Here is a 13073-nt window from a genome sequence, read left to right on the forward strand (position 1 = left end):
TAATAGTCTATAATGGACTATATATACCAAAGTAGAAAACACATTAGATATGAAGATTTTCATATAATCACAAGCTAGTCATCAGTTTTAATGGACTAATGACTATGATGTAAAGATGAAAAAAATTAGCAAAAATACAATACATCTTCTACTTCTAATATTGTAAGTGTAATCATTGATAAGCTTTTAGATTTGCATTTGTAGCTTTGATATCAATTTTTCAATTAGAGTATGATTTATACCTCTATTATAATTTGTTCATGTTAATTTCCAAAGACTTTCTCTAAAAAATCAGTGTGATATATTTGCAAAGCAGTGCACTATTTATTGTGAAAAAATAAAAGTTATCAAATTTATGAACCTTTTATTCGATTCTACTATTTGACATTTATTTATAGCAATATTTGACCATTATGGTTTGTCTGCAAAATTTGTGTTTACTTAAATTCTCTAACAGCAATGGCTAGGTTGTTTGAATAACAAGCATTGTTTATAATAAAAAAGTGTGCATGTCATTTGAATTTTGTCTGTACATGAATCGAGACAGACACTATCCGAAAAGTTTTTGACAGCTTTTCACAGGGTTGAACAATGACTGTATTTAATTTATGTGCACGGACAACAGTTAACAACATTGATTTTTTGCAACATTGACAATTTTTAAACAGTTCCAGTTGCGTTATATTAATTATCAGTCATATAATTGTATTGTGTCAAGTACAAACCCGAAGTATTACATAGTTTGTACAGATGATTCCCTTTGGTAAAATGTCCACAGGTTCAAAACATAATAAAACAGGTAATGTTAAACACCTCTGACACTAATATATTTCAAGAAATGCAGAATTGCAAGTTTACCTCAATTGTGTAATTAAGAGACAGACTTGGGCATCAAGGGCTACCAAGCTAGTGTTTTGCTACAGAATATTCAACAAAGATGAATTGCATTGATTGTGTTTACTTTGGTATTTACTACCTGCCACGTACAATTCAAACCATGGCTTTTCTAAGAGCAGTGAAAAGCTTGTGGTGGAAGTAATAGTACACATCTTGCCTGGGAAACAAATGAGGTTTTCTTTGAGATATTTTTTAAGATTTTCAAATAATGGTTTTAGAACATGTCACATGCTTATAACCTGATGAAAGAAGTGCAGTAAATAAATTATTTGTTATAAAAGTAAAAACAAAAATAAACAATGTAGAATTTTGACTTCCATACAAAATACTTAATCAAAATAACTTTACTTACTGCTAAAAAGTAACAGAAGAAAACGATGGTTCATGTAATTTGCAAATTAGTTACTTTTTGAAAACTTTATCTGGACACAAAATTCAAAAGCTTTTAAAAAGATAAAAATGAAAGCATTTCTGAGGCATTATATGCCATTAAAAAATCCCTTGAATCAATTAAAACTGATAATTTATAACATGTTAATAGATAACATTACGTTTACAATTAAAGTGATCATGGTGATGGCATGACTTTGCACAAATAAAAATCAATCAAGATAGAAACATTTCAATGCCAAACATGTATTGTTTTACAAGTCTAATTCAAATTCATCTCAACTGTTTTGAATCAGTCTGATGCCTGGTTGACATTGTTTTGGACAGTCATTTGCAGAAGATTAAATATCTATGATTATAAGTTAATACAAATTTACAAATGACAGGTTATTTATTTCAAACAAAAACAGATATTTTGATTAACATTTTCAAAATCCATAAGACTGTTTACATAAGCCATGGAGAGTTAAGAAGCCTAAATTCAGTCAATGGATTGCCATGACTCTACCATTGTCTTGTCCAGACTGTGTATGGACATTTTATTTGGTATCACTAGTTGGTTTCTTATCTGATGGTGCTCCCTCGAAACTAAGTCAAGAGCCACGAGAAGTACTCAAGTTTTAACCATGAAATCATATAAGCAGTAATAATTAATCAGTTACAGTTTCAATCAGTTTCATTTCTAAATTCAGTAGTGTCATGCATAGAAAATAATATTGAAATGGAGGAAACACTTCTGGATGTCATAGTTTAATTTATATCGATTTGCTTTAACTACTGATCAATTCTTGTCCTGCTTGGGCCAGTTAAAGGACTTCTATTGACATGCAGGATTTGTTTTCTCTTAAAGTCTTTTTTCCGCTATTCTGTATTTTATAGATTAAGTAGAAAGATTTAACATTCTCGCAAAAAAAACTTATCGCACCATTTTACTTTGAATTTGTCACATGCTTAAAGTGACATTATGCCCATCCAAAGGTATAAATGAGTGAAAAAGTGAATGTCAAAATAAGTTTTCATTTTGCCATAATTCCTTTCAATATAAAAATTTACCTGGTATTTCACATTAACAATTATAAACAATGCATGGATTCAAATCGAATTTTCGTCAATATCGTTCATGAAAAGAGTGGTGCAATCTTTTTATATTTTATGCAGATTTAAATTTTATCCTAAACATTTTCAATATGAACTGTTGGTCAATCACCATTTTAACAGTCACTCTTTTGAAATATATAGTCAGTTCAGCTCAATTTGACTATGAAAATATGAGCATAATGTCACTTTAACTTTAATCTTCGTGCAAATCAAAAATTTTCGCATGTTTCTTTCGAGAACTGTAGCTTATTTACAGTACCAGTGACTGTATATAGTGAAAGATTTTCGAAAGAGAATGTTAAATCTCGCTACTTATCTATAAACAAGAGCCAGTGCGCTCGAATAAAGAGATTTAGTCACTCTTAAATTTAACAAGCGATTTTAGTAACACCTTAGTAACCGATGGAAAGATGTAGCGAACTTGATAAATTATGAAATTGGATGGCCATTTGAAGGATCAAAGTTACTTTTTAGCATTGACGAAACTTACAGTTATTCATTAGAAGATGCTTAAACTCTATCTTTTTGTATATCGTCTGACATTCTATAAAAAGCAACATCATGAACATGACATTAACTGCCCGCCATCCACAAAATATCAACAGAACATTGCGATAAGCTAAGCATGTGAATAAGGAAATTTACCAAATTTGGGGCGCAAGACGTTATCCATATAACATTGACACAAAACTATTCAGGGACGATTTCAATGTTGAATGACATAATTGATATATCCGATGACAGCCATTAATCATTGTTTATCATGAGTGAAAGTGAATTCTGTCCGATATGAGTGCACGAAAATTCCGTGAGAATACAATTTACCTACACTAATTACACTGATTACAATGCCCAAAGCTTAAAGGCCATGCAAATATTTTCTATTTTATATTTTCAACTTGAACAAGCATTCAATTTCAATAAGATCTATTTATCATTAAATGTGTTCACTAATTTATCTGCTCTTTACACTTAAGCGTTGTATAAGTCAGATACAGTTACTTCAAAAGTGTCTTGGCTTTGCCTCGGACAATTTGTTGTTTATCCTAGCAAACTGTCTTTTTACGTCTGTAAGAAGACACTTTTGAAGAAAAACTCGTACTGTATCTATTACATATTATTGAAAATCGTCAATAAGTTAAAACACATCAATGTATGTGCAATCTTTTAGATTAGAGTGACATTTTTAAAGACATCGTCCCAGTCCGGGAACATCATGAATGGTCCTCGTATATACAGTATTCAAATATTTGAACAATTTTTCGTTTCTATCTTTAAGATGTTATTCAAATACATGTAATTGACATATCATGATAAGATATTTGTGTTGTTAACGTGATGATTTAAATGTTGTTCTTTTTAAAATTATTTTACATTTTAACTTGTGTTTATAGGACTAGTAACATAATAGCAACATTTTATCAAGTAGTAATGAATTAATATCCAAACGCAAATAATACCATATCGGTTACATCTATTATCAAAGCAACTGGATAAAAATTCAACTGTAATTCAATGTACTGGATATATCATATGATAACTCATGTACGTACTAAAAATGATTTTCACCTGTTTCATTTTATTACAAATAAGATATATTAATCAAAACTAAGACGTACCATAAGATTCGGAATCAATATTATCTTTAAATTAACTTGAAAATCTATGATTCCCTAACCTAGCAAAGAAAATGCTGACAATCGGTTTGAAAACTAACTTGTATTGTACCCTTAGTTAGATTTTGCAACCTAAAGTTGCCAAAATGAGTTTGAAAAATTTTATATTTAAAAATAGTTTTGAAACTAACAGTACCCTCAAATAGACTTTGAAACTTTTAAAACCCTAATATAACTTGGGAAACTTTTTGATCGAAAACGTCGCTTTAAAAAACAGTGTTATTTTACTATTGTATTTATTAAAACTGATCGTTATTATTCAGAACGGTATTTTTAAAGTACGTCCTGCGTTTTATTTATAGTTTTCATCTAAAATGCTTAAATGAACTCGACTTAAAGCCTTGACTTTACCTGTTCAGGTGATATTATTGAATTTTGCTTAAATTGACTTAATTTTGTTATTTATGTACGGATTTGATTTATACATGGACAAAACAAGACTTGCTACCGAACAAACATATCAAATAATTTTGATGTTATCTTGACCTAAATTGACCTTGACTGTAAAATTAAATACGTGAATTTCTCATTTTTTTCTGTAATTGGCTATAACTTTATTATTTATAAATGAATTTAACACATCTTCTTTTAGGTCAGAACCGTTATGTATATCAAAATCAAATTGACGTTCACTTATGTATTACATTAATCTTGAAGGTCAAATTATTCAGTTTTCACTAATTATCGGTATAATAGGCTGTAACATAATTGATAATGGTTTATTTTCATACTTGGACAAAACAACCTGTTTACACAGAACCTTTTAAATGACATTGACATTGAGCTTTAAATGACCTTGACCGTCAACTTCAATGCATTGAATTTTGGTTAAGTTGTCATAATTTTCTTATTAATGTACGAGCTTGATTTTATCCGTGGGCAAAAAAAAACACTTTTGACAAAACAGTCATGTTGAATTATTTAACTATGACCATGACCTTTAAGGTAGAACTCGACACATTGCGAACTTTCGAGTGACGTCTTGAAAATCGGCATGTAAAACGTTAACTATATTTCAGATTAGATTCCGTTAACTTTATTCCAATATTGTCAGCCAATTTTTGTACTCACAACGTCAAAATTCACCACTAAAGCCCGTTTTTGAACATGACGTCGCTGCGTATCCTTGACAACTATAACGGGTATCAAAACGCTATAGGCGGACAAAATATCTTAACTTCTAAAGCATTCAAGGGATTTTAGTTAAGCCACATTTTTGGATTTAAAGCGGCTTAGTTAAACGTTTCTGAAATATTTTTTTCTTTAAGCGCCCTTTAAAATGTATATTTATTCTATGCTTAAAAATAAGAAGAAAGTTTGTTAGTTTGTTTTTTGTAATTTCTTTTCTCAGCAAACATAAACGTCACAAACAGAAAGGTGATAATTAATTCAATAAAATTCAATTTCGACCAAGCCCATGATAGTTAACTACACAATTGTAGTAACATATCTAGCAAGTGTAATGCACAGCCGCTATCCTTGTATTCGTTATATATATATATTCTTTATTTGAGTCTCATCCATACATAACAACATAAACCAATTCAATGACATAATTATACAAAGTAAAAGTTATTTATGTACGGCCATTCTTATCGGAATTACAAGAGACTATGAAATTTTAATCTAATGGAAGGGAGGCAACTCTGCAAGAATGTCCAATGTCACTTACAGAGTTACCTCTCTTCTCATTCCATATTCATATGCATATTACAATTTAAAATTGCTAAAATAAGAAACTATTGCTAATCTTGTTCTTGTTGAAATGTACCTGTATCATGATTTTACTAGTCTGAGTTCCAGTCTTTGCTTCTATCGGCTAATCGACTATATATCTATCAGAAACTGTGATGTGCTCTTACGAAATAGCACGTATGATATGAATAACCGAAGTATCAACGCCTGAAGCCCAAACTAATATTTTAGATATATGTTGTTTTTTTTCATCTTAAGGTCTCATTACAAATTTCAAGCATTTGACATGTAACAGTTCATTGATGTGGTTTTTTATATGTTTAGTTAGGACAATGTTCCTGATAAGCTAAACATTTTTGCCGCACTTTGAAGTCTCAAACTCATCTGCATACGTCGAATTTCGTTACAAAATAACTCAAGGATGGGAGCAAATAAAATCACGTGTACCGTAAGGTATCAGTCGTTGACTTCCTATGTTTAAAGTCATTTAGACTGAGTATACATTTTAAAGGACGTTAAAAAAAGAAAACAAAAATTTATTTCAAGAATAATTTACTAAAATAACAAGAATAAAGATCAACAAGGCAAAGGCAACTAAGCCGGTTTAAAGCCGAAAATGTGGCTAAACCACACGCCAAATTTTACACAAAGTGACTATTTTCTTTCCATTGTTCAAACATTGTTCGGCGTAAAACGATAACACAATTAATGTTTATATCAGCTTAAAAAATATTTCCGTTTAATGCTGTAGAATTCAATTTTGTCCGCATATGGCGTTATGATACCCGTAATAGTTGCCAAGGAAACGCAACGACGTCATGTTCAAAAACGGGCTCTGGTGATCAGATTTGACGTCATGTGTACAAAAATTGGCTGAAACTTTTGAAATAAAATCAAAGAAATCTAACCTGACGTATGGTCAAATTTTTGCATGCCAATTTTCAAGACGTTACTCGAAAGCTCGCAAAGTGTCGCGTTTTCCTTAAATGACCATGCCAGTTCAATCATTGAATTTTGATTAGATTTAGTTATATTTGAAAGGATTAATACTTGGACAAAACCGAAAAAGTATGACGAGACAGATCTATTAAAATTTGAAATAAAAGGAAAATTTAATTTTCTCTTTAATTTTCTTTCTAAAGGTTTGTTTAAACTGTTAATTTGTTTGGTTTTAGAAAACGGTAAAACAAAGTCAAGCGTTGTCAGGCGATGTCTCTTGTTTAATTAAGGAGTTGCATTAAGTCCACCCGATTTGCTTTCATGTGTGTGCTATGTTTACAAATGATAACATATGTTTGCGTCATACTGCACTATATCAATTAAGTTTCTGGCTGTTGTGGCTTAAATAAAACTTTAGTGTGCGTTTTAATTACGAATCCACTAGGTTGCAATATGCAAAGGTTATGTTTCTATTGCCATATTGTAATTTATACATCAAATCGAGAAAAAAGTTTATTGCATTACACAACTGGCACTAATTGCTTTATGACTTTTGATACTGTCTGATCAACCTGAACTTTACCATCAAAACAAGCTGCGCAGCCGCATTATGAATACATTTTTTAAGAAAAAAATATTTGTTCCATCAACACCACAAAAAATAAATAATTTGAAATTGTCATGCATAATTTCTTTTCAGGGAGTCATTTCAAATATCATTCTTTTACATTCATTACTCCTTCTTGTGAGTATTTGTAAATTTTAAAATAGCGACTGAACGTGTCTAGACTGATCTTACAAGTAATAACTAAATTGAAATGGAAATTTCCAACAAAGCGGTCGAATATGGAGATTTATAAATGCATTTTCTTTATTAAGTACATTTATTTCATCAGGTCAAACGTATAACCATTATTCAAATAAGTTTTTGTTTTTTATTTAAATATCATGAATTAAACAAGATATTTTTTTTTAAGTGTTCTTATCTATAGCCATCGTTAAGCTGACTCGTATTTGACGATGACGCACATATGTACGTAACTATATCGTTTAGCCTAAATGATTATATCAAACTTGTAACTCTTATCTTAACAAATATAAACATACCATTGAGTAACATAATCAATTTATAGTCTACCTTCAAGTTAAATGATTATATATAAATTAAATGATTTAAGTACCGAAATATACTTTCCAGATTTTTTTTTTTTATTCTTTATTTTAATTTTATAACATTTAAAGTCAATCGTATTTGCCTTAGAGGACGACATTCACATTATGGCTTTTCGTTTTTAACGTTAGACGAATGAGCTATATGTTTAAAATGAATGAATATTAGAATGATAATTGAACAAAAATTTACAAAGAAAAAAGTTTCGGATAACAAAATGAAAATTGAATAATGTGTTAAAAGACTGTCATAGTTTTTTATCAAATGAATGCCACTGATAAATTACAGAGGGTATTTATAGAAATATTCTCAAGACACAGTTAATGACTTGGTTACCAAATTGAATATAAAGTTGAAAATAATAATGGCAAATTGTAAAGTTATTTAAACTTTTACCGTTCACAATTGGCAAAATGCCAGGATCTATTTGTATATTTTTGACAATGTAGGGAGAAATTTGAGAAATTGCCAACATATAAATCTATGTACTGTCCAAGTATTTTAATACATTGTCAAATATATTTTTATCAAAAAAGTATTTGTCTATATATTTAATCATTTTCAGGTGAAAACAGAATGAGTTGAAAATGCATTGACGGTTACACAAAACATAGTTCTTAAATACTACTTTGATACACGATGGCAGAAAATAAAGATAGTGACGTTAGAGAGGACGAAAAGAATTGTAAACTGACCTACTATTTTCGCGATCTACTAAAGAAGCGAATAAATTTTCAAATATCTAGAGAAGAGACATGTAGCATAATAAGTGCTGTAGAAACCCTAGTTTCGATCATTATAGGGTATGTGACATCAAATGTGCAGTGGCTTCCATTCTCAAGACTTCTAAGTGTGGGGAGTATGGCAGAAAGGACAAGTATTGTATTTCCAGACGAATTCGACTACCTTGTTATCCATAAAGCGACTGGAATGCAGGTCGAGAGAGTATGTAAGGAAGATAGAGGCTATGCCCATATTAAAGTCACAGATCCTGATTTAAAAGAGAAATGGTTCAAATGGCTCCGAGGGAATTACCTGCCTGGGAATTTTAAATCACACGGATCTACAAATTTGTTTTCGGATTATTTTGATACACTCAGCAATGCTTTCATGTACGAAGTTGCACAAAGAGCAAAAAACTTACCAGACAAAGGTGTTATTGTTACAGAAACAGGAGTGATGCGCGTGGCAAATTTCGTCAGAAAGAACGGACCGGCATTTACACAGCACTTTCTCTGGGAGCCTTATTGTCGTACGAAAAGTCAAACAACGATCAAAGTGGACATTACACCAGCCATTGAATTTGATTTCATTGACGATATAATTAATGAAAATGACACGTTCCATGCACATATTATCAACAAAATTGTCAAGCATGGTAAGTTCATGCTTGTTTGGAGTCCCGAAAATGGACCATCATGTCCACTTTGTTTCCGACTGACCTTTACAGAGACGGAAGTAGATCTTATCCGTTGTCTAGATACTCATCACAAAGACTGTTATAAACTATTAAAGTATATTTTCAATAGTGGCGGAGGTGTAAACTTCTTATCCTCGTACGTTTTTAAAACACTTGTACTAAAACATGGTTATCACTGTAAAGAAAGAGCAAACCTTGCAGTCTGTTTCAAACAGCTTGTTGCAGTATGCCTTCACTACCTATTCAACAGGACAACTGGGGAAAAAGTTGAAGTCAGTCGTTTGGTCCGCCTTTTAATGCGGGGTGAAAAATTCAAATTGCATATTCCTAGTATTTTTATCAAAGATCATAACATAATGGATAGCAAGGATTTTCCGATTCCATGTGAACATTTCCTACTCGGAATCGAGAGAATGCTCTTGTCGGTCGAAGAAATCTGTTGCGCTGACCATCCAAATGTTGACGATATCATTATTGTAAACAGTCTCATGACTGATGCTGTGTCTTATGTTAAGTCCTTGCCAATCGTAAACAAATATCTAGAACTCGAAAAATGTGTTTCAATATTTCAGAAATATTTCAAGCAAAATGTTGTAGAATAATAATTTTAATTTGAATTACATTAATACAATGAAAATAAGTTTAAGCTAAATACATAACGAAAAATACCTTGTGGTTAACAACCTACTTCGACTGTTCGGCAGCTTAAATACCATGATGTGAAACGAGTCTTTATAATAACGAGGCTATTATAATAAATGACAATGGTACATAATACTTATAGCTTTTACCTTTTTTATATGCCCGAAAATATATCGGCGAATAATATTATGCGCCTGGTCGTCCGTCCTTTCCCCCGTCTGTAAGTAGGTTCTGTGTCCGGTCTGTATCAATATAACCGGTGAAAGGAAACTGTAACTACTTGCCAGAAATATTCACCATAATGAGACAATATGCAGAGCGGAGCGCATGTTTGACGTGTCAAGGTCGCATTTTGAATTATTTGATAATTTCGTGTCCGCTTTGTATCTTTCGAACCAGAGTAAGGTAATAAAACTACTTGGCAGAAATGTTAACAATAATGAGACGATGTTAATTATCTCTAGGTCAACTTCAAGGAAACACGTTGACATGTCATTACCTAAAAGGTCAATGTCACACTTATAGGTGGAAGGTACGCATTCATATTCGGACTGTAACTATGTTTTGCATTTAAGGATATTATAAAATAATCTGGCACAAAATTAATGTTCTGTACATAAAATTATGTGCTGCGAAAAAAAAGGGTGTCTCTACCTCAAAAGTACAGATTACATTCGGAGTTTGTAGATAATGGAACCCTCTATATAAAGTATGTAGAAATCTTTATATATTCACACATTTGTCTACACTGTAACTTTCTTTTGCATTGAACAACTTTAAAATAACTTGTCATAAATTTCAAGCACATAAAATAGATAAATACAGAATCCCTAAAGAAAGTCCAACACAGCAAAATTGAAAATGTTGCAGGCTCGGTTTGATTGAGCCTGTTCATGGACGGTAATGAAAAGTGCAAGTTACCGTCCACGCCCCCTAGCACCGGCTTAAGCAGAATTCAACATTTAAACATGAAATAGTAAAATTTTGAATTTAGAATCATCCGCAGATGTGTTCATACGGCGGTTATCATGGAACCTTCAATGTGACACAGCAGTGCCATTCCATGAAAAGCGGCGTATGGTCCCCAAGTAATAAATAGCGTGTGCCCTAAACGAGAAAACAATTAGGTCGACATGTCGCGGCAAGACCCATTTCACTACCCAAAAGGTGAAATACACACTTTAGACTTTTTTAAGCAGAGAATGGTCACATATTAAATCATGTATATACCCATAGGAAATTTTATGCAACAACCTTTGTTATTAGAAGACAATTATGCATTTGGTTCCATATTAATAAACACACACCATTACTTAATCAGATTCTTTGCACTTTTATAATGGTTACGTATTCTTACTACCCATAAAAGGAAAGAGGGAGGAAGCATATGTGATTTTACAACAAGGATGTAGAACGTTGAATCGCCATTTGAACTTATGTCTTCGATATGCGTTATTATTTAAAAAAAGAACATTTAATTTTGTTGATTATAGATTACTCTTGCCCGAGTCCTTTTATTCAACTAACTAACATAAGTAATTGTATTCACAAATTTTTTAATTTTAAGCAATTAATAAGAGGATTTTTCAAACCACACAAAAGGATTGATTTCAATTATTTACATTGTCCTTGGATGTCATTAAATGCTAATTAACCGATTTAGGAAAATATTTATCTCGTGATGTGGATTCATACACTCGTCAAAAAAGTAGTAATTATATTATATAAAAATAAATCAATAAAACTTTCATAAGTATGAAGTAGGGGGAAGCATATGCCAAGCGAAATTCTCTGACATCTTAAGGCCTTTCAAATATTAGAGCTGATTTAAAGGTCATAAAATTGGTTGTTACGGAATAATTCTTACGATGAAACATCTTCTTTTAAGTATATGACAACAATGCATCAATAAATATAATTGCATCTGCACTATAATGAATTGATACGTAGCTTTGAAAATGTGATGTTTCTATAATTTTCTAAAATCATTTCAAATGTTTATTATAAAATGACTAAATGAAAACACACCAGTTTATTCAGTAAAATTTATCGTTACCTTTGCCGATAAAATAAAAGTTTGAATCAAGCCCTTTCAGATTAGTTACGAGTATGTATATTTGAAATAGACTATTATATTTAACTTGTCATATTAAAAGCAAACAATAAAAAAAAAAACAAAAACAAAATACAAAAACAAACATAAGATTCAAACTTCGTTAAAAATCCATGACGCTTTTACATTGTTAAATTGTTAGGAATAGAAACAACTGGTATCTCAGATAACAAATATAGCGATCAAACATATTAAAACGACAATGTTAAGGATCCTTACAAAACAGTGCACACACTTTTAGAAAATCTCAAATTAATCAATACCTGGCCCTTTCAACATTAAGATGTTTTGATGTGTCTACTTTTCACCATTGTTTTCCTATTTCTTCTTCTTTTACGTGATTGTTTTAGATTTAAATCGTTTCTGTGGCATAAATATATTTAGAATATCCAAAGCAATTATAGATGCCACAACGCTAGAAAGCAAAATAACGCCAAGAGTACCTGAAATGAAAATTACAGAATTATTGAATTGGTGTTGGTTCAAAACTGAATTCATTGAACGAGTTAACTAAAATAATATTATGCGATCCTCTAGCAAGAATCATATTGATTTATTCAAAGAATTCATTAAGATTAAATTTAATATATAGATTAAGTGTAACGCTGACATTTACACTATGTTTGTGTTACGCAAAAAACCTTACTTTAAAATATATTAACAAACGTTCAATACTGTTTAAACGGAGTCGCAAAAGCGAAACGGGTATATGATAAATTCCATTTCTGCACATTTAACTGATACCTAAGCAATTGTGAACTTTGACATTACATGTACAAATGATAAGAAATATTTTACGTATTAGTCATCTAGAATTTCGTAAGTACATGTCGGAGATATATGCAATGATGTTGAAGTGTGTGGTATATATGCCTTTTTTATTTTTTGGTTATGATTAAATCACCGTATTCTGTAAACTTCAGCATATACGTGATTAAAGAAAGTGTAGCAAAATATAATTAGTCCAATAGCAGAAACCTACCAACAGCAACCGGTGTCAGTCGGTCATCCTCAGCAGACGTCAACTTCTGG

The 13073-nt window shown here is 31.1% G+C and overlaps 1 protein-coding gene across 1 annotated transcript; it reads left to right on the forward strand.

The window, feature by feature from the left end:
• Positions 1-3731: 3731 nt before the first annotated feature.
• LOC132727495 (uncharacterized) lies at positions 3732-10048 on the forward strand. The gene is made up of 2 exons (XM_060713025.1): positions 3732-3930; positions 8432-10048. Exon 2 carries the CDS (start codon positions 8506-8508, stop codon positions 9886-9888), a length of 1383 nt encoding a protein of 460 aa, XP_060569008.1. The 5' UTR covers positions 3732-3930; positions 8432-8505; the 3' UTR covers positions 9889-10048.
• Positions 10049-13073: the final 3025 nt, after the last annotated feature.

Source organism: Ruditapes philippinarum, unplaced genomic scaffold (genome assembly GCF_026571515.1).
Source record: "Ruditapes philippinarum isolate M1 unplaced genomic scaffold, ASM2657151v2 ctg4377_1_1_1_1, whole genome shotgun sequence".
Lineage (NCBI taxonomy): Eukaryota > Metazoa > Mollusca > Bivalvia > Venerida > Veneridae > Ruditapes > Ruditapes philippinarum.

What these genes read in the sequence shown, in the direction of transcription:
- LOC132727495 (XM_060713025.1), top strand. Translation starts at nt 8,506, where the DNA reads ATGGCAGAAAATAAAGATAGTGACGTTAGAGAGGACGAAAAGAATTGT.